This window comes from Vombatus ursinus, unplaced genomic scaffold, assembly GCF_900497805.2.
Source record: "Vombatus ursinus unplaced genomic scaffold, bare-nosed wombat genome assembly UNPS02014799.1, whole genome shotgun sequence".
Classification (NCBI taxonomy): Eukaryota; Metazoa; Chordata; class Mammalia; order Diprotodontia; family Vombatidae; genus Vombatus; species Vombatus ursinus.
The window spans coordinates 3,306,195-3,328,353 of record NW_020954577.1 but is presented as its reverse complement, the minus strand read 5'-3'; the positions used below and the strand labels follow the sequence as shown (position 1 = coordinate 3,328,353).

Genomic DNA, 22,159 nt, shown 5'->3' with positions numbered 1-22,159 from the left:
GAAGGAAGGAAGGAAGGAAGGAAGGAAGGAAGGAAGGAAGGAAGGAAGGAAGGAAGGAAGGAAAGAAGGAAGGAAGGAAAGAAAGGGAGGGAGGAAGGGAAAGAAAGAGGGAAGGAGGAAGAAAAGTAGAAAAGAGGAAAGGAAGGAAGGAAAGGAGAGAAAGGGAAAAAGGAGGGAAGGAAAGTAGAAAAGAGGAAAGGAAGGAAAGTAGAAAGGAGGGAGGGAAAGAAAGTAGAATAGAGGAAAAGAATGAAGGAGAAAAGAAAGGAAGGAGGGAGAGGAGGAAACATTTATTAAGCATCTACAATGTGCTAGACACTGTGTTAAATGTTTTACAGATATTATCTCATTTGCAATTGCAAAAAACTGAGCAGAAGAAGTGATATAAAGGTTGTCATTCAAGAACTGTGCCTAGAAGAGAAGCAGGGTTAGTGAGAATGAGGTCGTGAAGAACCCATGTGCTCCCCGGTTATCCGAACAATATCAAGCGATCAGAGGAAGGTCCTAGCCTGTTGGTCAGCTCCCTCTTGGGGGGCTTATGAGGAAAAATATCATAAAACCAGAGATTTCAAGTTAAAAGAAACATTAGAAGTCATCAGCACCAACCCTTTCATTTTACAAATGGAGTGACAAAGACCCAGCGAGGTTAAATGAGAGTGAGCATCTGAGGCGCCAGCATTAAGAGGGATGGGGAAATGCTTCCCTTAAAAGGCGGCATTTGAGCTGGAACTTGAAGGAAGCCAGGGAAGCCACCGGGAGATGGAGACAGGAGGGAGAGCGTTTCAGCCTTCCTCAGGTAAGTGCGCTCCTTCCCGTGCTCCTCCAGATGTCGTACAGACTTGGTCCTGCAGCCTCTTTAGAAGAAAGATATTTTGGTCTTTATTTCACACAAGATAGCTTGAAACTGAGTACCAGGGGAGCAACAGGTTTTGCCTAAAGTGACACTGCCGGGGTAAGGGCCATGACTGACACCCAAGTCTGAGCTCTCAGGTTTAGGGCGAGCCTACACCTTCAGCGTATCACACTAGGTTTATACCCAACTCCTCCAGAGAAGTGCTGCAATAGCTGTCTCCAAAGTGCAGAAATTAGGGGAGGGCAGCAGAGGAGGGGAGGGCATACTTACCTGCCTGGATTTGGAGCCAAAGGACCTGAGTTCAAAGCCTGGCTCCAGGACTTCCTAGCTGTGTGGTCTTGGGCTAATTCCCTCATCTCTCTGAGTTGATTGTTTCATCTGTAAAAAGAGAGTAATAGATGTCCCCCTCCCCCCCCATTCTTTGGAGCTCAAATTTCCCTGGTCCTATGCCCAATAACTCCTGAAGGCTCTGGGCTGTTAGGAGAGTAGAAATGTGTAATGTAGTAGTAGGAGAGAGACCACACGTTGGACCCCTTCCTACTACTCCACTTCGGAGATCAGCCTGGTAGAGTGACTTAGGGAGCTGGTGCCTGCCTGAGGGCAGGGTATGTGTGGCAGGCTTCCAGCTCCTTCTCCCTTCCTCCAAGCCCCCCTGGTGGTTACACCTTGTCATTTTGGGACATCTCCTCCCCTTTTCTTCCCTTTCAAGCTCTAACTTGACGTTAATTTTCCAACATGATTTCACTTATATGAAAGTGTTGGGGGAAGGGTATGCTATGAGAAGGGAGAGTCTGACAAGGTAGCCTGGAGGGAAGCGAATTTTGGAGGCCGAGAACCTGGATTTGAAGCCCAACTCTGCTATTTACTACCCGTGGGACTTTGGCAGAGAGCCTTTCCCAGAGGTCCTCAGTGTCCTCTTCTGTAAAACGAAGGGAGTTGTGTCAGACTGTCTCCCAGAGTCGTCCCAGCTCTGTAGCCATGATCCTTCGATCATCGGGCTGGCCACGGTGCCCTTTGCGTCATTCAGTGCCTTCGGGTTGCCTTGGTCCCCTGCAGGCTGTGTGCCACATTCTTTCCCACCCAAAACCCACTGGGCGCCTTCCCGGGGTAGGCTGGGGAGATGGGGGCGGGGCCCAGGGAGCATCCTTTGCTGCTCTGCTTGAGAAGGTCGGAGGCGAGGGCAGTGGGCGAGAGGCTGCAGAAAATCATTCTGGGCCGCTCATTACATGACAAAGTGCAGCCTGCTTGGAAGGGGCGGGGAATGCGGGCGAGCCACTACCTCGTCCTCCCGTCCTGGAGCGGGGGGAGCTTGCCCTGGATCTGCCCAGGGTCCTGACAAGTCTGTAGGAAACCCCTGGGGAGTCTCCGAATAGGAAAGGTGGTGCGGAAGCTGCTCCCCCTCCCGGAGACTGCCATGCCCTCCCCACCTCCCCAGTGACGAGAGAGTGCCTCTCCTACGCCCTCACAGTCGCTGCAGCCCGAGGCAGGTACCCTGGCCTCCCGACCTCCACCTTCCGGACTTTCCCTTCCCAAGCGTCCGCCTCCTCTCCGCCTGCTCTCACGGCCCAGGACCAGAGTCTGACAGATCAGATCTTCATCTCCTTTCCCTGTATCTCGGGGGCTGGTAAGGAAGGACAGATTGCCCCTGGGGGACGGGAGAGAGCGCAACCGATGCTCTGGGCGGGATAGCCTCCGGAGTTAGGGCTGGGGCTTCGAACCGCTTATCTAGAAAGCAGGGGAAAGTGAACGTGATTCCTAAGGGTTAGGGGAGGGGGAAGGGATGAGGGCAGACCCGAATCCCTGGGGGGAAAGTCGAGACAATTGCGGACACACGGGACGTAATGAACGAGTGCATGTAAAGGATGGACAGATGTGTTAGAGGCGGGGGAGAGGGCTCAAGCCCAGGGGACTCCGGTCGTCCTCCCCTCCCCTGTCCCCCAAAAAATGGAAAAAAAATCAGTTCATGCATCTTCAGCTGGGCAGAGCTAGCTAAGACCTTTTTAGCCTGTCATTAAGCATTCCAAGAGATGCTGACCAGCACAACATCCAAAGCGTCTTCCATGCAGTTGGTGAGCCAGAGACAGAGTGCTAAAAGGCTGCTTAGCTGGGCTCCCTGCTCTGAGGAGAAAGAATCTTGCCTCAGCCTGTAGGTAGGACACTCGAACCTTTTACAAGAAAGATTTTCATCTTTGCCCTATTAGGTTTTAGAAGGCTTTTGGACCCTTGGGTAAAATTATGGCCTCCCAGACTGAGTTGGAAGGGACCTTAGAGATCATCTGGGGAGAACCCAAAGAGTGGCGGTAGACACGTGGACTTTGGAGTTAGAAGTTCTGGGTTCAAAACCCGGCTTTGCTACTTACTGCCTACCAGTCGCTTCCCTTCTGACCCGGGATTTTCTCATTCAAAAAATGACGGTGTGGGGCTTGCTTATTTCCAATATACCTTCTAGCTCTAAATCATTGATAATAATTTAGTATTTGTGATTGATTTTCCAATATGAAAGTTACAGTAAGAGCTATGAGTTAACAGGATCACTCCAACACCCCTAGGGAACAAACTTTGTCCTTTCCTCTTCATCATTTTCAGAAGAGGCAAAGCATAACCTATATAAATAATTATAATAATAGCCAGTATTTATATAATGCTTTAAGGTTTGCAAATTGATTTACAAACATCATCTCATCTTACCCTCCCAACAATCCTGTGAGGTGGGTACTATTATCGCTATTTTACAGATGAGGAAACTGAGGCAGACAGCGGTTAAGTGACTTACCTTGAGTCACAAGAGTTAATATATAAGATAGGATTGAACTCAGATAGTCCTGACTTCAGGTTCAGATGACACCTACCTGCCATCATAGCTCCCCAAACGTCAATTCAGTTAAAAAAAGATTCGATGTCTACCATGTCCTAGGCACTTTGGAAACAAAGACAAAATGTAAAAATCTCTTCCCCCGGGTAACTTACATTCTAATGGGTAAGAGTTTGACAGGGTACAAACCCTAGATAAAGAAATGGAATTAATGAGTGACTAGTCTCCATGTTACAGTCTATTATAGTAATATAGAATTGCTTGAGGTACACAGAGGTTTAAGTGACTTGCTTATGGTCACACGACTGAGTATTATTTCAACTCAGCTTCTCCTGAGTTTTAAATCACAGGTCCTTGATCTATTGAGCTACACAGCTATTTCTTTAAGGAATTTAGACAAAATATCCCTCTACAAAAATAACAGTAAGGTGAGCAATAGCTTTAGAAAATGAAATCTTCAAAGTAGTTTTGAGCTCTCCTATCTGACAGGACTTTGTCCTAAAATGCCTGATGATAACAGCATGGAGTGGTAGAAAAAATACTGGACCATGATACTCAGAAGAACTGGACCCTGATGCATCTTAGTTGTGTGAGGGTAAGCAAGTGCTGTAGGTCAGTTTCTCCTGTAAAATAAAAAGGGTTTGACTCCATGATCTCCTGACGACTCTTGGCATTCTTAGACTCTGGTTCTTGGTTTATTTCACCTGGTTTGAATAACTCCAGTCACCAAACACGACCTTGATGCTTTGATCTGAGGAGGGATGAGGGTGTCCTGGGGTATTTGTTTCTTAATGTGTGCAAGTTACTTTGACTTTCATTAGCTGATGTCTACATAAATAAAGATTGTCTTGATGTGGTTTTTTATCTCACAGTTTAAAAAAGGAAGATGTTTACTGTTCTTTCCCGTCAGCCCTGCGAACAATCAGGTTAGTATCTGGGAAAGAGAAGGAATGGCTTTGAGGCTTAGGGGAATGGGCTTTAGCTTAGGGCATAAACCTGAATGAAGAACAGGGAGAGGGGTTCTTAACTTTTTTGTGTCATGAACCCCTTTGGAGCCTATGGACCCCTTCTCAGAATCATGTTTTTAAATAATTGAAGGAAATGCTCAATTTCAGTGTGAGGTAAGTGAAAATCAAGACGCATTTTTTTTCCTACCTAAGTCCATGGACTCCTTGACTATCTGTGGACCCCAGATTAAGAAACTATGTTCTAGAATAAATTAACCAGTAAATCTGGGACACAGAAGCATTTTTATGGCATCTTGGAGAGAGTATAGGACTCAGAAACAGGAATATCTGGTTTTGAATCCAGGCTCCTGACACTTAAAAGCTGTCTGACCATGGACAAGCGGCTCAACCTCTCTTGCTTTGCTTTTCAGTAAAATGAGACTAATGATACCAGTAGTATTTACCTCATTTTGTTGTTATGAGCATCGCAGGATTGCAGATTGAAAAGGGAAAGGGTTCTTGGAGATCATCTAGTCAAATCGTCATCCCACTTTCAGATGAGCTAAACTGAAACTCAGAGAAGAGGCCTAAACCCAGGTCTTCTGGCTCCAAACCTTCTACTCTTCCCACCACACTAAGAGGCCTGCCTCCCTGTTTAGCATCAAATGAGATCATATCTGTAAGGTGCTTCATATACCTTAAATCATATACTGTAAAGTGGGGCTAACAGAACATTGCTCCCAGGGTTTTAGTGAAGCTCAGATGAGATCATTACATACTCCCATTTATGTAAGGTGTTTTACAAACTTTTGAGCACTTGATAAATCCCAGTTTTTCTTAATAGGTTATTTACATACTCCATGGGAAATAAATGTACACCGACACCCTTCACATGAAACACTTGTCGAGAGGTGCCAAGCTGGGCATGAGCAGAACCTCTGCCCAGCATTACTAGGTGGCTTTTTATTTTTACTTTTTTGCAGTTGGCGTTCCAGTATCATGGAAATCCCAAGCTCTGCCACAACCAGGTATGAAATATGTAATTAAAATATTTGGCTAAACCTCTGCATTATCTGCATAACCCGCAAGGCACCTTCCACATGGATATTGGGTTTTGGTGACATTTTATGACCCAGGGTAGAAAAAAACTTACTCTTCCTGCTATGGAAACTGCTGGAAAGAGGAATTTTTACAGGAAAGTTTGGCTGAATCATATAAAACTCAGTTTTGGGAAGGACCCTTGTGACCATAAATAAGATTCCCCTCCGCCACGTAGCTGACAAATTGCTTTGCTTGAGGACCTCCAGGAAGGTCTAGCTCCCAAGGCTTCTATTTAGCTTCTGGGCAGCTTTGATGGTTAGGAAGCTTTTTCTCACAAGGAGCCTAAATCTGCCTAAATCTGCCTCACTTAAAACCAATTCACTTGTAAGTCAAGACTGTCACCCTCCTGAAATCATTGATCCTCTGAGAAGGAACACAGTAAACAAACAAGCAAAGCGGATCTCTTCCCAAAGACAACCCTTCAAATACTGGACCATTGCTGTCATGTCTTTCCTAGACTAACAATCCCCAATTCCTTCACCACATCCCATCATGTTGCCTCATGGCTCTGTACTCATAGCCCTCCCCAAGAGGCCCGCCATTAGTCAGCTGGCAGAATCAGGGGTCTGGACGTTAATAGGATCAAGGTTTGTAATTGGAAGCTACCTTAGAGGCCATGGAGTCCAACTTCTTCATTTTGCACATAGGTAAACTGAGGCCCATAGGGTGAGTTGCCCAAGGACCTGGGATTCGAACCCAGGTCCTCTGACACCCAAACCAGCATTTTTTTCTACTGTGCTATGCTAGTTTCTTCCATCTTAGGCACCCCTTATAAACAGATTTTCTCCAGGACTTTTCTTCTTTGGTTTTGGTTTCCTTACCTAAGGAAGTGTTTTGTTTTTGTTTTGTTTTCATTTGTTTTTTATTTTTTTGTTTGTTTTGTTTTTGTTTTTCTTCTAGTAAATGAGTCTTCCAATTTGGGAGGATTTAGAGGAGAGCTTGCCCTCAGGGCTAGTTCATCCCTAGGACTGAACTATTTTCTGTTATCCTAAAAGACACTTGGAAATTAAATATGGTAGCTTCTCTTGAATTAATTTGCTTGAATTAAGAGGCAGTGGGAGTTAGATGAGCTCGTAGGCACATTGGAATATGGGAATCTAAGAAGCAGTGAAGTATCTTGGAAAGAACCCTGCTTTAGGCATCAAAAGACTTGGGTTCAAGTCCTGTCTCTGTCACCAATCATGTGACCCTACATATGTCATCTAACATTTCCTTATCAGTAAAATGAGGTGGTTATGAGAGATTCTTAATTTTTGTGTGTGTCATGGAACCCCTTGGAAGTCTGGTAAAGGCTAGATCCCCTTCTCATAAGAATGTTTTTAAGTGCATAAAAAATGCATAGGGCGGCAAAAGAAATTAATTCTATTGAAATAATTATCAAAATAGTGAAACCAAAGGCAAGAGTTGGTGTCAGCATCAAGCCCAATGCCTTGGACCGAGTAGGAGCTCAGGGAACATCTGTGAACCTCGGGTTATGGAGAGGTGGGGATGGGATAGGTGGACAGATGGCTGATGGAACAATGGCCCAGTACAAGGGGCTTATGAATGACCAAGAGGATGAGGAAGAAGTCTCTCCAGAGACTCCGTGCCTCTTGTTTAATAGCCATATTTTCAAGGAAGGTCCTGTGCACAGTGGGAGAAAGTACTGGCTTTGGAGTCAAAGGACCTGGGTTCAAAGAACAGCTCTGGTCTTTATTGTGTGACCTTGGGCAAGTCACCTGAAGTCCTGGGGCTCATTCCTCACCTTCAAAATGAGCAAGTTGGTCTAGCTGGCCTCCAAGGTCCCACCTTCTTCTCAATCTATGATAAAATGAAGAAAAATCACCCAACCTCACCATCACGACATAGCTCATCCATTCCTGGCTCATTGTCTAACTTCATCTTTCGTTCCCTTATTTTTCATGACTTTTATTGTCAAGGGGCCATGATATGAAGCCCATTTGCATTGAGCCAGAAGAAATAAGGCAAAGTTCAGTTCTTGATGGTTTGCTAGGGGAGATACAATGGATGATGCTACAGCCACATTTTTCGGTTGGCCTCATTATTACTTTCTGCTTATCCATTTCATGGAACTAAAGCTTCAGGGTGCCTTAGAGGTCACCTCGTTCAGCTCTTTGATTTACAGATGAAGAAACTGATGCCCAGAGAGGGAAGACATTTGCTTAAGGTCACTGACTTGATATCAGTCAATCCACAATCATTTATGAAGCACCTACTGTGTGCCAAGAATTGTTGACTATACTCACATCTCTTCCACACTCCACCATTTTGTCTGTTGGAAGGACCCTAACCTTGCCAAAATGCCCTGATCCCTTTACAATGAAGGTCAAGAAGAATAAGAGTAAGGAAAGATCAAGTTAAGCAAGGAGCCATAACCTATGTTATGACTTGGAGGCTGCCGGAAGTTTATCTTGTTCTTGTTAGAAAGGCCAGGCACCTTTCCTTTCCCCATCATGACTCCCATACTATCCAGTCCGTTCTTTATCTCAGCAGGCTGACAAACAAACACTGAGAAAACATGAGATGATCACTCTGGCGAAAACTGATAAAGGGTGATCGGACGACCTCTTCCTAAACTGAAGACTTTAATCAAGCTATAACTTATAGATGACTTTATGGAAATACTTTTTAGGTGGGCTGTTTCCTGACAATATCAGGCTGGAATTCTTCACTTCCACTGATAGTTTCACTGATGGCCATTATGTTCCTAGCCTGGAGCTGGGTACCCTACTTGGGATATTCAGAAGAAATTGAAGTCATGCCTCTTCACTTACGGCCTATATGACCTTGGGCAAGAAACTCCACCTCTTCCGGGCCTCAGTTTCCTCATTTGTAAAATGAAAGGGTCAGGCTGGATGACCTCTAAGGTCAACCACAGTCAGATACACAGTGCCAGGCATAACTCCAAGGCAGAATCCTGTCTTCTTCCTGTATGTGATAGCTTCTAAGTCATAAACTTCATGTATTTATTCTAATGATAACCTTCTGAAATTCCTATACCCTTTAAAGTTCACAGAATGTTTTATGAGCATCTCGTTTGAGGTTCACAACAATAATAAACCTGTAAAGCTACTGCTCCAAGTGCCGTCATCATCTCAGGAAAACGTAAGCTCCTTGAAGGCAGGAGATCGGGGGCCTTTTTGGCCTCTGCATCACCAGCACCTAGTACAGTACCTGGCACATGGGAGAAGCCTAATAGATGGTTGTTGAGTCTTACATTTTACGGAGAAGGAAACTGAGGCTCTGAGAGGAACAGTGATTTGCCTGTGGTCACCATAGAGCTAGTGAATGTCAGAGGTGGTAGTTGAACCCAGATCTCTCCTGCTTCCCATTACCACCACACCACACCGTCTCTTGCTAGAGCTTCAAAATACACTAGCTCTCTCAGCCTGTTTTCTTTCTTTTTTATTTATTGGGGTTAAATGACTTGCCCAGGGTCACACAGCTAGTAAGTGTCAAGTGTTTGGTCTGAGGTCACATTTGAACTCAGATCCTCCTGACTCCAGGGCTGGTACTCTATCCACTGCACCACCTAGCTGTCCCCCCACCCTGTTTTCTTTAGAGTCTCTAAGGAGGGAGACTGGAGAGGTAGCATGCTATAACATTAGGAGTTAGGAAGATATCAGTTCAAGTCTTGCCTCAGACACATGGGCTAGCTGTGTGACCCTGGGCAAGTCACTTACTTGGCCTTAGTTTCTCATCTATAATGAGGAGGTTGGACAAGATGACCTCGACTGTCCCGTCCACACAGCCTCCCAGTATTTCCGTATCCCCTGGTCCTGAATCCCATTTTCCTAGGACCCACTTCCCAAACTTTTCACCATCTCCGGCCCGTCTCTTCCCCTGCATACCTTCAATGTCCTTTGCATTGCACCAGCAGCAAACAGAGCCTAGGCTGACCAGGGCGAGCAGAGAGTCCAGGATTCAAGCTTACTTAGGCTTCAGGGGCCAGGGTGCACCTTCAGCGGGGCAGGCCCCAACTTGCCATAGAGGTAGGTCCTTCCTCTTACACGAAGTCACCACCTGGGAAAATTCCTGGCAGCTGAGCTTTGGATTTTGCTTCCCGCTGCCCGTCGTATCCCCCTGGGAAAGAGCAGGGGCTGGCTCAGAGATGGACGCCCCCGCTGCTGTGCCTTTGAGGGTGAAGCCAGGCTCCAGGCAAGCTTAGAAAACATCTCATCCAACCCCCTTACTTTCCAAAGGAAGAAACTGAGGCTGAGGGAGATGAGGTGACTTGCCCAAGGTCACAAGGATGATTGCAGCAGAATTCGAATTTGCACTCAGGTCTTCTAGGGCCAAATCTGGGGCTCCTTCCGCTAAGATTTTCCAGCTGTGCCTCTTCCAAGCACCGATGTCACTCGAGGGAAGAGCAGCAATGACAAAAACAATTTGTCTTACAGAGGAGTGCCCTGCTTCTGATGTGCGGGAGTGACTTTTACACTTAGTCTGCAAACCCAGGGGTTCCTGGAACAGGTGCTTTTGTTGTTACCTGGTAATGGGGGGTTCTGTGGGTGCAGTCAGAAGCGTGCTGGATTTGGAATCAGGTGGCCTGGGTGCAAAGCCTGGTTCTGACACTTACTGCCTATATGACTTTAGGTGAGACATTTCACCGTGCCTCAGTTTCTCCACCTCTATGTAGGCCAGGTTTCCAGCTCAGATTACACCTGCAGTGAGAGGAGTGGTAGGTGGGATTGCCTCTCTTCTACTCTAGCCTCGGCATGGCGCCTGGCACAGGTGCTCATTGTCCTCTTGCCCCTGCGTCCCTTCCCGTTCCAGATCTGGGGTCTGAGGATCACATTTGGTCCTCGGGACGAGTCTCTGAGCTAGGTACTGCAGTTACTATTAGCCCTGTCTCACACACGAAGAAACTGAGGCAGACAGAGGTGAAGTGATTTACTCAGGGTCACACAGCTAGTGAGTGTCTGTGACTAAGTGTCACACACTTGGGTCTTCTTGACCTCGAATCCAGTACTTTGAGATTTATGAGTTAATAATCAATGATGCAAATGAAGGAAAATTGGGATCGTTCCAAAGAGATGTGTTTAAGACCCTTCTCTCCAAGGGGAGAGATGCTAGAGAGGTTCTATGCAATAGGGAGAAAGAGATTCTGCTATAGAAATCCTCCCACCCCGCACTGGAGCTACACCAGCAGAGAAAGCACTGGACCTGGGACCAGGAAGTCCTGAGTTCAAATCCAGCCTCAGACACTTATTAGCTGTGTGACCTTCAGCATGTCACAACCTATCTGCCTCAGTTTCCTTGGCTGTAAATGAGGATAATAACAGCATCTACTTTGAAGGGTTGTGAGAATCAAAGGAGAAAATATTTATAAAGTACTTTGCAAACCTTAAAGTGCTATACAAATGTTGGGAGTTATTATTGTTGCTGTTAATTATTTAGGAAAAGCACTTTGTGTGGGTGGAAGGTGAAGGAGAGGTTATCTGATACGTGTGACTTAACAGGATAAGACGGTACTGAGAAGGCAGAGATCCAAAGAGGAGGGTTGGACGTACTCGGCTGCCAGGTTACAAGGTTGACTCCTTCGCCCAGGGTGGGGAATGGGGGAAATGTTAACACGATACAAAAAAGTCAAAATGAAGACTGGGAGGAAATTGACAATGTGGAAGCATTGGCCGAGCTTGTAACCTCAAGGTTGTAAGCACTGCCTTCCAACAACTGAGTAACTTAGCACTTAACAGTTCCTAAGGACAAGACATCATTAATGGGAACATTTTAAAATATTCCATCACCTAGCGCAGGGAGTGCCCTTTAGTCAGCTGGTAACACACAGTGAGTTTGGTTCAACTGGCTATATGAAGCACGTTACATTTTTAGAGCACTTTGTACTTTTCAAAGGATCTGGTAGGATCAAACTCTGCTGTCCTGGGTTCGAAATCCCAAAGTCTCTAGCTAGTGATCACTTTACTTCCCTGGGTCTCAATGTTCTCATCCGTAGAATGGCCATAAAATAACCAGTCCTTAGCTGGAGGGGAGTTGCATACTTGCCATGAAAGCAGCAGAGTCCTGGAGTGAGAGACAGAAAGAAAAGAGATGGATTCGAAACCAGAGGATTTGGATTCAGATCCTCCCTCTCTTCTTGATTACCTGGGAGCCCCTTCCCCATTCTAGGGCTCAGTTTCCTCCTTTGTGCATTGAAGGGAATAAATGAGTGGTTTCCATGTCCTTATAGCTCTTAATCTTTAGGTCAGTTCCCCAGAGGCACCCAAATCAAGAGGACAATGACCGTGGCTGCCTGGGTCCTTATATGTGTTGGGGGTGGTCTTTCCATTTTAGGCTTCAAGGCCCTGTCCCGGACCCCCGCTGTGGTCGCGTTGGTGGTTTTGCTCGTAAGCGTGGCTGTGCTGATGGCCATAACGCTCATTCAGATCAACCAGAAAGAGGTCCTGGGCCCAGGCCTGAAGGTAAGGTCTCTGACTGAGGGGATGTGAAGTGCGGAGGCCTTCAGAGACGGCGTGACATGGGTTCGGCCACATATGTTGTTTGAAAGCTCTGCGAGTAAAGAGAAGAGGTTCTGTGTCAAATCTGTTTAGTGGGAAGGAGGAAGGTACCATTCACAGTCTGAACAGGCTCTGTTGTGGTGGCTGAATCCACCTGGGTGATGGAGGGGGCAGCCACCCCCACACCCCAAGCTGTCTTACTGTGTCTATGGTTCAGAGTCGGAATTGGGAGATAACAGCCACTCAGGGCACAGTGCGGGCCCTGGAGGTGGTGGGGATGGGGGTGGACTGTGAAGAAAATGTTTTTGTCTTGTTTACAAATGCCCATTTTAAATCGCCTTTATTTGTTGATTTTTATTGATATCTTCTGTTGCCCACCAGTCATTTCTGAACATACCCCTTCTCCCCACCTTTGCTTTCCCTTATAACAAAGGAAAAAGAAATCCTGACACAACTGATAAGGCGTGCAACATTCCATACCACTAGCCCCCCACCTCTCCAGAAAAAGGAAGGACCAATGCACATAATTTTAATTCTGCTCCCTAGTTGCACATGGGCATTTAGGTTGAACATGTTCCCACGTAGGTACCGTGCCTCTAGTGAAGAGCTGTAAACCACAGGGAGAGTAACTTCAAAGGCAAGAGAGAGCCACAGTTTTCAAAGCTTATTGAAGGGGGAGAAATCCCTTGTGCAGGGGTCAGGGGAGCAGGAAAGAAGAGAATCACTCCTGAGATTTACCAGCTGGGGGAGCTTGGAATTACCTCTTAACGTCCTGAGCTCAGTTTTTTGTCTCCATAAAAAGCGGGGAGTGCCTCCCTCACAGGGTTGCTCAGTCAGTCAACAAACATTTCTTTTTCTTTTCTTTTCTTTTTTCTTTTTTTTTTTTGGTGAGGCAGTGGGGGTTAAGTGACTGGCCCAGGGTCGCACAGCTAGTAAACAACAAACGTTTCTTAAGCACTATCCAAATTCTCTCCTTCCCTCCCAGCCCCGGCTCCTTGATTAGGCAAGTAATTTGATACAGATTATACATGAGCAGTCCTATGTGCCAAGCACTGTGTTAAGGGCTGGGAGTACAAAGAAAGGTAAAAGATAGTTCCTGCCCTCAGGGAGTTTACAGTCTAATGGGAGTGGGTGGGGTAGAGAATGCTGCAGGCTTTGAAGAAATAATAATGCAATAGAATGTAAACTGCTGCCAGGCAGGAACAGTTTTGTCTCTGTATCCTCCACAGCCTAGCTGGCTGAACTGAATTTAGTGACCCTGAATTCCCCTTAGAGCTCTCATTCCTCCGTGAGGACTCAACCCCACTCTGTTATTTGTGGCCTTGTGAGCCTGCGGCTAGGCTGGAAGTAGCTGAGAAATCCACACCCTCCTTTGATCAAGCCTCTTCTACATTAAATTTGTCGGAGTTGAAAACAGAGCTGTGGGTAAAACGTCCCGTTTGCTGGCCATGGTGGCCGTCAGAGAAGTGACTACGAGATGGGCAGGAGGAGACACCCTCCAGACCCACCTCAGCGAGTATTTGTTGTCAAAATCAGATCATAGCTTTTGAGCTATAAAGGACCTTCACGGTCATCCAGCCCAGCCCTCCCATTTTACAGATGGGGAAACTGAGTCCCGGGAGTGGTGAAGTAGCTTATCCAAGACCACACAGGTACCGAGATCCAGGCAGAATGAGGATTCAAACCCAGGTCCTCTCATTCTACCACTCTCCCCTCTCTCCATTTAGTTTCTAGGTTCTACAGGGCGTGTCTAGTCCTGCTGGGTAAAGTCAGAACCCTGGCTCTATTGTCTTGTTTTCTTTGGGGCGATGTGAGGGTAGGACTGGTCTTTGAAATCAGTAGCTGAGCGTGGAAGCCGTCATACTTGGGCGCTGTAATCAGTGTTTAGGATTGTAATAGGCTTGCTTTACTTCATGGGTGTGGTGTGATTCGAAGAGCTCCAAAATGGGAGGGGGGGATCCTGGACTCCAGGTTTCCTGCCAACTTTCTGTTTGATCCTGGGAAAGTCACTTACCCTTTCTAGGTCTGCTCACTCCACTGTGAGATGAAGGTATTGGATTAGGTAATCTCTAAGGTCCCTTCCATCTTAAAAAAAAAAAAGTTCCATTAACAATTCCTGCTTAGATTAGATACAATTATAGTGTGGCATCTGTAGCTACATGCACGTCCGCCACACCTTTTACTGTTGTCTGTTGGCTTACTGCATAGGGTGCTGGCTTTCTTTCCCATGGCTGGTGAGACAAATGCTGAGTGGCTTCTCCAGGCAGTGTTAAAGCTGAAACTGGAGGGAACGAGACCAGGTTGGAGCCAGAGCCATAGGGGATCGGAAATGCCCTAACCTTGGGACTGGGCTTCCGAAATCCCCCTTTCCTTAATATGCAAGTTAGACTCTTCAGAAAGCCTCGTTGCCAAATACTTTTCCTCATATTAGCAGGACTCATCCTTTCATTCCTTTGTTTTGTAATCTGACCTGACCTGGATTTTATGTACATGGGGAAATTTAAAATGGAATTGCTTCTTTTTTAATATTTTATTTTTTTCCAATAATATATAACAATAATTTTAAACTTTTTTTTGAGTTCCAAATTCTCTCCTTCCCTCCCTTCTCTCCTCCCTCATTGAGAAGGCGAGCAATTTGATATAGATGGAATTGGTTCTTAGATATCACCACCTAATTAGTAAATGTGCCTTCAATGCCTATGGGATTCATACAGAACAGTGTCCATAGCAGAGATAGAGAGACAGCCAGATGACCAGGTGGGTAGAGCCCTGGGCCCGGAGTCGAGAAGACCAGAGTTCAGACTCTGACACTTCCTAGTCCCTTAACCACTACCTGCCCCAGTTTCCTCAACTATAAAATGGGGACAATAATAACACCTACCTTCCAGGGTTACTATGAGGATCAAATGAGATAATATTTGTATGTCTCCCCTGATAAAATGGAAGCTGCTTGAGATCAAGGATTATTTTGATTTTGTCTTTGTATCCGGGTGGCAGTCACATAAAAAGATACCTAATAAATGTTTATTAAACTGAGCTGAGCGATAGCTCTCAGAAGCCTGGGGGCAGGGGAGTCCATCAGTCTCTGATATTCCTTCTTTTTTCCTTAGTACGGCATAGTGCTTGATGCCGGATCGTCGAGGACCACTGTCTACGTGTACCAGTGGCCGGCGGAGAAAGAAAACAACACAGGCGTGGTTAATCAGACCTACAGGTGCAGTGTGAAAGGTAAGACCCTCCTCCAGCTGGCGGTCCAATAACAAGGCAGAGGGAGAGAGGGCTGAGTGCATCCCCTGTGGGAGAGTCTTTCCTTCAGTGATAAACAGGAGGAGAGAGAAAGAGAGACAGACAGACAGACAGAGATGGAGACAAAGACACAGAGACAGAGAGAGAGGCAGGGTGGTGGCCTGGAGAGGGCTCCACTGATAACTGAGTGACCTTGAGTAAGTCACTTTACCTGTGTCTGTATGAAGGGGGAGGCTGAGGGAGGTTATTTGCCCAGGGTCACATAGCTAGTGAAGGTATGAGGTGGGGATCTGAACCCAGTTCTTCCTGACTCCGAGTCCAGTGTGCACACCATTACACCACACTGCTTTTCAGGTCCCTCCCAGCTCTGCTAGTCCGTTCTCCAAGGTCCCTTCTAAGTCTGCAGTGCAATGACTCTTATCATTCTAGAGGTTCTCTGTCCCTGCTCCTGTCTAAGGGTAAGGTAATGGCTTCTCTGTGTGGTGTAGACACGTGAAGTTAACGCTCTCTGAACTTCTTGGAGAGGGGCAGTGTGAAAATACAGGGGACAGGAGGGTGTGGTTCCCCCTCAGCAGTTTTCAGGAGCACCATGGAAGAGAGGCCTCTGCAATTACTTGTGCTTTTAGGAGCCTTTGAAAATGAGATGTGTACTTTCTGAGTGGGAAAATGATATGTGTGTGGTTAAGTAGCCCTGTGAATAAGCTGCCGTGTGGGAGGAAACATTCCTACATTAGTCTTTCCTTTTAGGAGACCCAGATTTCATCCTTGTTGGCTCACCTTTGGGTGTCTGAAATTAGTCCAAGGCAATTAGACGTGTCAGGGAGCTTCTCTGAATGTCGAGCAGGCAGGTATCCATCTATCTGCACGAGCAAGTGACTCAGGCGAGAATAGTAAAGAGGGACCCATATTGAAGGTGTTAAGGCTTGCAAAATTCTTTACATACATTTTGCCATTGGACTCTCACAACGATCCTGTCAGATAAATGCTACAAGAACTACTGTACCCATTTTACAGATGAGGAAGCTGAAACTGAGATAGTTTAAGTGACTTGCCCAGAGCCAAAGAGCTAATAACTAAGATGGGATTTGAATTCAAGTACTTTCTACAGCTAAACAAAATAACAACAAAAATTTCCGGCAGGAACAAAAGGTCTAGAATCCTAGAGGAAATAATAAAAGGAAGGCATTAATGAAAGGGGACTGAAATCTCAAAGTATACTCTAAAGCAGTCATCATCAAAACTATTTGGAACTGATTGAAAAGTAGAAAAGTAGATCAGGGAAATAGACTATATAAAGATAGGCTAAAAAACAAGTGAATTCAATAATCCAGCGTCCAATAAACCCAAGGACATAAAGTACTGGAGGAAGGAGTCCCTATTTGACAAGACTTATTTGGAAAACTGAAAAGGCAATCTGGCAGAAATGAGGTTTAGACCAGCATCTTACACCACATGCCAAGCTCAGGTCCTTGTCACTCCAAGTCCAATGCTCTACCCTCTAGACCACAGTGCCTCCACTCTTTAGTGAATCTTTGAGACCTGTTTGTTTTGTTTTCTGGAGTGGTAGCAGCCATATTCTAACACTGATTTCATCCTTGGTCCCAGATGTCCCCCTAACTCTGGGCCCCCTCTCAACCTCCCAACCCAACCTCAGAACCAAGACAACCAGATGGTCCTCTGGACAAGGCAGTCCACCTTTCCCACTCCCCTTGTTTATGGGATGCCACACAGCCCAGATATCCACAGAGCCACACCATTAATGAGCTGCCCTATAAGTTAGTGAGAAATCAATCTACCAATACCCTTATGGAAGATTCTCTATTCCTATCATTAGACAAAAAGGGAAGAGTTAGAAAGACAAAAAGCAGAGCTTCACGTAATCATAGAATTTTAAAGGCTATTTAATCAATCAACAAATATTTATTAAGCCCCTACTCCATACCAAGCACACTGTGCTAGGTGATGGGAATACAAGTACAATGAATGAAATGATTCCTACTCACAAGGAACTTCCATTCTAATGGGGGAAACACCAGAGACTGATTAACTGTCTGTCTGTTTATCTATCTATCTGTCTATCTATCTATCTACACACATTTACATATGTATTTGTTTGTATACATATATAATCCATATAAAATATATATACACACAAATACACACATGCATATGTATATATACATACATATCTATTTATATTAATACATTTATATATTCTGTATATATTATATTCTGTATGAATACATATAAAGAACAAAAGTAAAATGAATAAATACAAGTAAATATCAAATGGAAGGGAAGGCTGTAGCAACTGAGGGGTTTAGGAAAGGCTTCATAGAACCAGCGGTGCCTGAGCTATGTCTTGAAAGAAGAGGACTCTGGGAGGCAGAGGTTAAGAAGGAGTGTGTTCCAGACCTGGGAAAAAGCAAGTGCAAAGGGCAGGAGACTGGAGCGTCCTGTGTGAGGAGCAGAGAACAGGCCAGTCTGGTGGATTGTTGAGGGCGGGACGGTGACTAGCGTCCGCTGAGCCTAGAAAGTTGACCTGAGTTCAAGCCCTACCTCTGATTCTGGTGGCATGCCCCTTCTCTGCCAGCATCTGTGAAATGTGGATAATAATACCAGCAGTATCTAACTTTCAGGGTTGTAGTGTAAAATGCAGTTTGCAAACCTTAAAGCGTTATCAGTGATTCTTACTTTAAAATCAGTCCTTAATTAATTTCAGACCAGGCTTTGCTCCCATGTTATTCCCTCTCTTGGGCTCTTGGGAGTTGCCTGACAGGGCAATTCAGTCTCTCATGGGACCTACCCACAAGAGCCTTTATCACAGGATACCACATTGTATCCCTTATTTTTCTCTCTGAATTCTATTCTTAAAACTTTTTAAAAAATAAATAATGAGACAATCTGTTGTTGCTAACTGATAAAGCTGAGAGCTGAATGAATTTATTAAACACTCATTAGATGCCAAGTATTGTTCTATGCTTGTCCTTCTAGGCTCTGGGATCTCCAGTTATGGAAATAACCCCCAAGCTGTTCCCAAAACTTTTGAGGACTGCATGCAAAGAGTAAAGGAGAAGATTCCAGCTGATCTACACAAAAGCACACTGGCTCATTTGGGAGCTACAGCAGGAATGAGGCTGCTAAGGTAGGTTCTTGGAAATACCACCTGATTTACAGAAATACTGAAGCATTCAGTGGTAAAATTCACCAAGATCATAGATCAGTCTCTAGACACCAGTCGGAAGAAAGGAAGTCCATTATTTGAAAGAAAACTAGATTTCTAAAGAGCTGGGGACTTTGGGGTGTCTTTCTTCTTGGCCCAGATGGCAGAATGAGGACCAGTGAGTGGGTGGATGATATAAAGGAATAGATTTCAGTGTGAGGTAAGGAAGAGTTTTCTGACAAGGAGAGCCATCCCAAAGGGGGATGTCCCACCTCAAGAGGTAGTGGGTTTCTCCATCACCAGAGGCTGGATCACCTCTTATCAATGATAATATAGAAGGAATTCCTGCTCAGTTCTTCTAATTTTGAGATTCTGTGGACTAGAGGTTCCCAAATGATTCTCTTTCTTTGACGATTTAATGGAAGGCAAATAATCATTGCATTGAAAAAAAGAAAAAGACAACAACAACAAATCTTGCTTATGGCATCTCCTTGTGGTTCCATAGAAAAACGTAGGCTTTGGAGTACATGGTCTTCAATTTAGCTTTCTCTGTAATTAGTTGTTCTTTGAACAATAAGGCTTCACTCATTTCAGTTACATATTTCTTTAACTACTTCTTATCTATCAAGCGTAATGAAAAATTGTCAAGTTGCAGGATCTATTTCCATGCAAAATCTTTTATTGGCTGCCATTTTCTCAAGATGGTAGACTGAATCTCAAATTGAACTGAAGGTAATATGTTCATACTTCTTAGTTTATACCACATTCCATCCAAATCAGGAGGGGCAACATGGTGGAGTAGAGAGATGGCCTCAGAGTGAGGAAGTCATGGGTTGATAGACAGAGGGCAGGGAAGGACCCAAGAGGCTATTCAGTGAAACTCCTCTGCCCCAGACTGCCTGTGTGACAGTGGGCAAGTCACCTCATTTCTTAGTGAAGTACAATCTCAAATGTGATAGTATTGGTAAAGCTCTTAGCACAGTGCCTGGTACATAGTAGGTGTTATTTAACTGTTGACTACTATTATTATTATTAATTCAGTGTTCTAGACAATTCTCTAAGAAGAGCTGGTGTTAGTCTGTGTTAGTAAGAGTAGTTTCCTCCTTGGTGTGGTACTCTACCCAAATGAAATCACAGGTCCAGTCCAAAGCAAACAAAAAAACAAATAAATCTACCAGCTCCTTTGGAAGTTATCGTGGACCAGATGGACAGATTTAAAACACTGGGTGGTTCAATTAAAGCAGAGACATCATTTCTTTAGGGTCAACTATATTTGGACACATGACTTGTGGCCCAATCCCACCGTCTTTGACTGTCCTTTGTAGTATTTCTCTACTGTATAATTCCCTTGAAATTGAAGATCTGGAGTGCGGGTGGGGACCATGTCCCTTCAAGTTCCTTGGTTTCAGAAACAAGAACTACTCCTTCCTTCAGTGGGGCGGGAAAGCGGGAAGAGGATCAGACCTGGAATCCCAAGTCCTTGGGTCACATCCAAAATCAGCCATGAGATTCTGTCCCTTGGACACGGCGCGAACGTCTCTGGGCCAACGTTTCTTCACCTGCAAAATGGGGGAACGGAACTAGTGGTCTCTGAAGTCTCCCCTGGCACCAAATCCATGAATTTATGAGCGTGTAGGTCTGCGGTGCTAAGATAAAAAGGCTCATTCTTCTCTGATGCCCTCTCACGTTCTAGATTCTCCGGAAAATCTAGGCTTTCCAGTGAGGGAGTCACTCTCCCAGCTTCATCAGGCATCCCTCCCTGCAGTTTTCTGCCTTTGTTTCTCTGCAGCTACCTTAGATGAGCAGCTGGAGTAGGGAGAGAATTCAAAGTCTCAGCTCTTTGCTTGAGGAACCCCAGATGCAATTCAATGTCAGACTGGATTTGCTTTAACCCAAACGACATGGACATTTTTTACTCCATAATTTCCCCCAGTATGATGGCTCCAAAGAGACATTGTGGTAGTGTGGATAGGAATCTGTTCTTGAAGCCAAGAAGACCTGGGTTCAAGTTCCAGGCCTGATACACACACTGGCTGTGTGACCCTAGCCAAGTCATTTGTCTCCAGGCAGAGGTGTCAAACCAGATTAGCATATAAATGGGAAATGTTTACAACAGATTAAATAAAATGCAGTACAACATAGATAATGTTAGTGTGTGGTTTTCTGAGTCAACATGAAGCCCTCATTTTTACTTCAGTTTGTCACCACTGGTCTAGAGAAATCTCTAAGCCTGTGAGTTCCAGAGAAGATGCTGACATGCCCAGAGTAATAACACCTTTCCCTGTCCCAGAGCTTCCTCGATTAATGACGTCACCTGTCCACTCTCTAGCCCTACCCTATGATTGCTCCAAAAAATCCCCTTGGCTTCCCCCCTTTCCCCTCCAGTAAGAAACTGTTGATGTTACTCACAGAAGCAAACACCTAAGAGGGTTTACTATTTGGGAAAAGGCTCACTTCAGAAAATTAAATATGAATTATTTTATAACAATTTTTTTTCCTATGAGGCATCAGAATTTAATTTGTTTCTAAGGGGAAGAGGAAATAATTATAAAATGCTTTAATGAGGGGGTCCCAGCAAAATCACAGGCAGAAAATAAGATGAAACTGGATGTTTGGTTATGATGGGAACTGGGAAGATAGTGATTTGGGTGTTTTTAAAATTGGTGGTAGCAGGACATTCTCAGAGGAAAGCCAGCATGCCCCTAGCAGAATGGCCTTTCCTCCTCCGCCTCACCCATTCAGTCAGCAAGCATTGACCCAGGGTAGGAAGCAGGACCAAATCAAAGGGGACCATAAGGGAGGGGGTGACTGATCAGACGGGCACTTGAGAAAATCACTTTAGCAGCTGAGTGGAGGATGGACTGGAGTGGGGAGGGACTGGAAGTATCAGCAGCTACTGCAATGCTCAGGCCTGCAGGGGCAAGTTGGGTGGTGGTGTGGGGATTGCAGTGGTGGGGAGAGAAGGGGGCGCTTTCCAGAGATGTTATGAAGGCAGAAATAATAGGGTTTGACAATGCCAGTACAATGGCACTGCCTTTGGCCTGGTGGAAAGGGTAATGGGTGCCTTTGAGTCAGAGGAGCTGGGTTCAAATACTGACAAGGCACTTAAACTCTGTGGACCTCAGTTTCCTCTTCTGTAAGATGAGGGGGTGGGGCTAGACGACCTCTGATCTCCCTTCCTGCTCTAAATCTAGATCAACCTGTGAATATACCTCTCCAGGCCTCAGTTTCCGAATCTGTAAAATTAGGGGCTCGGAGTAGGTCCCTTCTAGATCTGTCTGTGACCCCAGATGCTAAAAGGACTTCTTTGTTAACAAGGAGGATGCTGCCCCCCCCAGAGGATGCAACAGGAAGAACAGAGAAAAGAGCCCCCTTCCGTTTACCTGCCCCCACACAGGCAGGCAAAAGGCTTTACCCCTGAATGGAAAGGCTTTGAGGCCATGGCTGCACCCTGGAGTCCCTGCCTCCCCAGTTCTTTTATAGGCGGCAAGGCTTTCTCTGGATAGAGTCCTGGACTGGAGTCAGGAAGACCCGAGTTCAAATTTTGCTTCAGACTCTTAGACATTCTGCCCTTCTCAA

General features: G+C 45.4%; 1 protein-coding gene across 2 annotated transcripts in view; it reads left to right on the top strand.

The window, feature by feature from the left end:
- The first annotated feature begins 2,448 nt into the window (after positions 1-2,448).
- LOC114050641 (ectonucleoside triphosphate diphosphohydrolase 3-like) overlaps positions 2,449-22,159 on the top strand; it is a 33,226-nt gene continuing 13,515 nt past the window's right edge. Inside the window, exons 1-6 of one of the 2 annotated variants that reach the window (XM_027872477.1) lie at positions 2,460-2,477; positions 4,538-4,591; positions 5,596-5,640; positions 12,008-12,135; positions 15,282-15,399; positions 18,412-18,562. In XM_027872477.1, the coding sequence (XP_027728278.1) occupies positions 4,552-4,591; positions 5,596-5,640; positions 12,008-12,135; positions 15,282-15,399; positions 18,412-18,562 (482 nt within the window). In that variant the 5' untranslated portion in view covers positions 2,460-2,477; positions 4,538-4,551. Of the gene's footprint in view, positions 2,478-4,537; positions 4,592-5,595; positions 5,641-12,007; positions 12,136-15,281; positions 15,400-18,411; positions 18,563-22,159 lie in introns of both variants that reach the window. The other variant, XM_027872478.1, reaches the window with a different exon arrangement.